Source organism: Papilio xuthus, unplaced genomic scaffold (genome assembly GCF_000836235.2).
Source record: "Papilio xuthus unplaced genomic scaffold, Pxut_1.1 DF826933.1, whole genome shotgun sequence".
Classification (NCBI taxonomy): domain Eukaryota; kingdom Metazoa; phylum Arthropoda; class Insecta; order Lepidoptera; family Papilionidae; genus Papilio; species Papilio xuthus.
Window position 1 is genome coordinate 3,293,653 of NW_013531716.1, and position 2,103 is coordinate 3,295,755.

General features: G+C 31.3%; 1 protein-coding gene across 1 annotated transcript; it reads right to left on the bottom strand.

Moving 5' to 3' along the window:
• Positions 1-320: 320 nt before the first annotated feature.
• Positions 321-2,103, bottom strand: LOC106122272 (PRADC1-like protein). The gene is made up of 5 exons (XM_013318201.1): positions 2,003-2,103; positions 1,726-1,862; positions 1,528-1,643; positions 964-1,089; positions 321-545 (listed from the first exon to the last, which is right to left on the bottom strand). The coding sequence occupies exons 1-5, from the start codon at positions 2,097-2,099 to the stop codon at positions 374-376; spliced, it is 648 nt and encodes a 215-aa protein (XP_013173655.1). The 5' UTR covers positions 2,100-2,103; the 3' UTR covers positions 321-373.

The window sequence follows — 2,103 nt, forward strand, 5'->3', positions numbered from 1 at the left end:
GTTAAACATATTTTCTGAGAGAGATAGCATCGCAACAGATCTCTTATTGGGACAGAAATCCCTGTTGGATTTATAATTATTATATCTCACTAGCGCCCCACTGTCAATGCAAAAAAGTGTGTCATTTCGTATAAGAGCTGTCTTGTCAAGTTTTTTCCTGAATATCAATTCCTATGCATACATAGGCTTGACATAGTTTCTCACAGAACATATAGCGATAACAGTACCTATCTTACCAGACTAAAAAAGCTTGTAGCACTATATTGTTATCTAGTTTGACTTATCCACCAAGTCATATAACTTTGTCGGTCTATATATTTAAACAAAATTATGTAACAAAATATACAATAACAATGTTAGCTTAAATTATGTTTTACCAAGAGATCCATGGGGGTTGGTTCATTTTATTTATAGGTACATGAGTCATATTGACAGGTAAATTAATAATAGCATAATTTCTACGTAATTTTTTTAAAGTTTTGAGTATTGTTGCGCCACTGCGACCCAGGAGGAATGCGGCCGGGATGTTAACATCCAAGTCCATCCTGAAATAACGTAGACGACATAGTCAGAATACTTTAGTGTTTGTTTTTATGTAGTCTTATTTCATACTTTCCATTTATAAAAAAAATGCTCAAGGGAACAAACATAAAATGCGACCTTGTCATAAAATTCAAAAAGCCACTGACGCTTGCACTGCCATTGTAATATTGTCTTTGTTTTTTTCAAGAGAATTAGAGCGATAACAAGTGGCTTTACTTTTTACCTTTTACTTCTATTTCAGATAACTAGATAACCTTTGAAGATGGTGTTCAAAATTTAGAAATGCAAATAAAAACAACAAAACTATCAACATCAATGCAACTCCAAAACTTGTGTATTCATCTATTAGTTATATGAATTAAATACTAAATAATCAATCTTTTTTTGAATAGATATTGCAAAGAATTGAGTCATACTTACTTGTCATCCACCATCTCTATAAGATGATCCAATGTATCATCCCATTTATCTACTGATTCCGTAATTATTATGGCACGAGCTCCAGCCTGTTGGGCTTTGGCTGTCTTATAAACAAATGAACATTCTCTGAAATTAAAAACCATGCATTGTATCATTAAATATTAAGACCAAAGTCAATTTTAACAATATTTATAATTCCTAGTGGTTAAACCCATTATTTTATCTACTCTTTCTTATTGTTTTAGTTAAAACATAATGGTTGATCATCATCATCAGCTTACTATAGGTCCCCACTGAGGGGCTTGGAGTGGAGAACTCTAAGTTAGGGTTGACTGATGTTTGATATAACTTTGAAATAAACTACAAAAAATACTTTTGGCTGCATTTCTTTCATTTAATGAATATTTAAGGCTAAATAGCAATGGATATGCAACCCCTGCAATGAAAATAATTACAAATCTTGATCAAAAACATCTAGCTCTTTACATCAGGAACGTATTGTTAATGGTTCTTGACTTACAACTTAATGTGATTACAATCTATATGAAGGAAATGAATACTAACCCTCTCTCAGATAATGCAATATGCCCAAAAACTTCTTCATTATTTAATATATCACCGCAACTGTGCAGTGGTAATGTGGGGACTAGACGAGTTTTTTCAAACTGAAGACTTTCATTCTGAAACAATGAAAATATACAATATTTCATTAAACCAAACGCATTTGTCATGTTTTGTTAACAATATAACATTATTACTTACGAAGGTTGCGCCAAAATCCTTGGCCGGTCTTATACGATATGTATATCTCAACTCTGGTGGATCAATAATTTCGAAAAACACATCTCCTGCAATAACATCGGCTATTGATGCACCATCATTAAAATGTAAGTCATTAGCTGTAAAAATAAGAAAGAACACAAAAATATAGTAAACAAGATATTAAAAAGAAATGCATAAAAATCGAATTGTAATAGATTTCCACATAAGCATGGATTTTGTAAGGTTTGCTTATTACTAATAAAATTAATTCATTTACCTCCTGGAGATGCTACGTTAACAAATATAATGAGGGAAATAAATAAATATAACTGTAAATAAGTGCAAACATTTAAAATACCGTGAAACATAATCATTTCA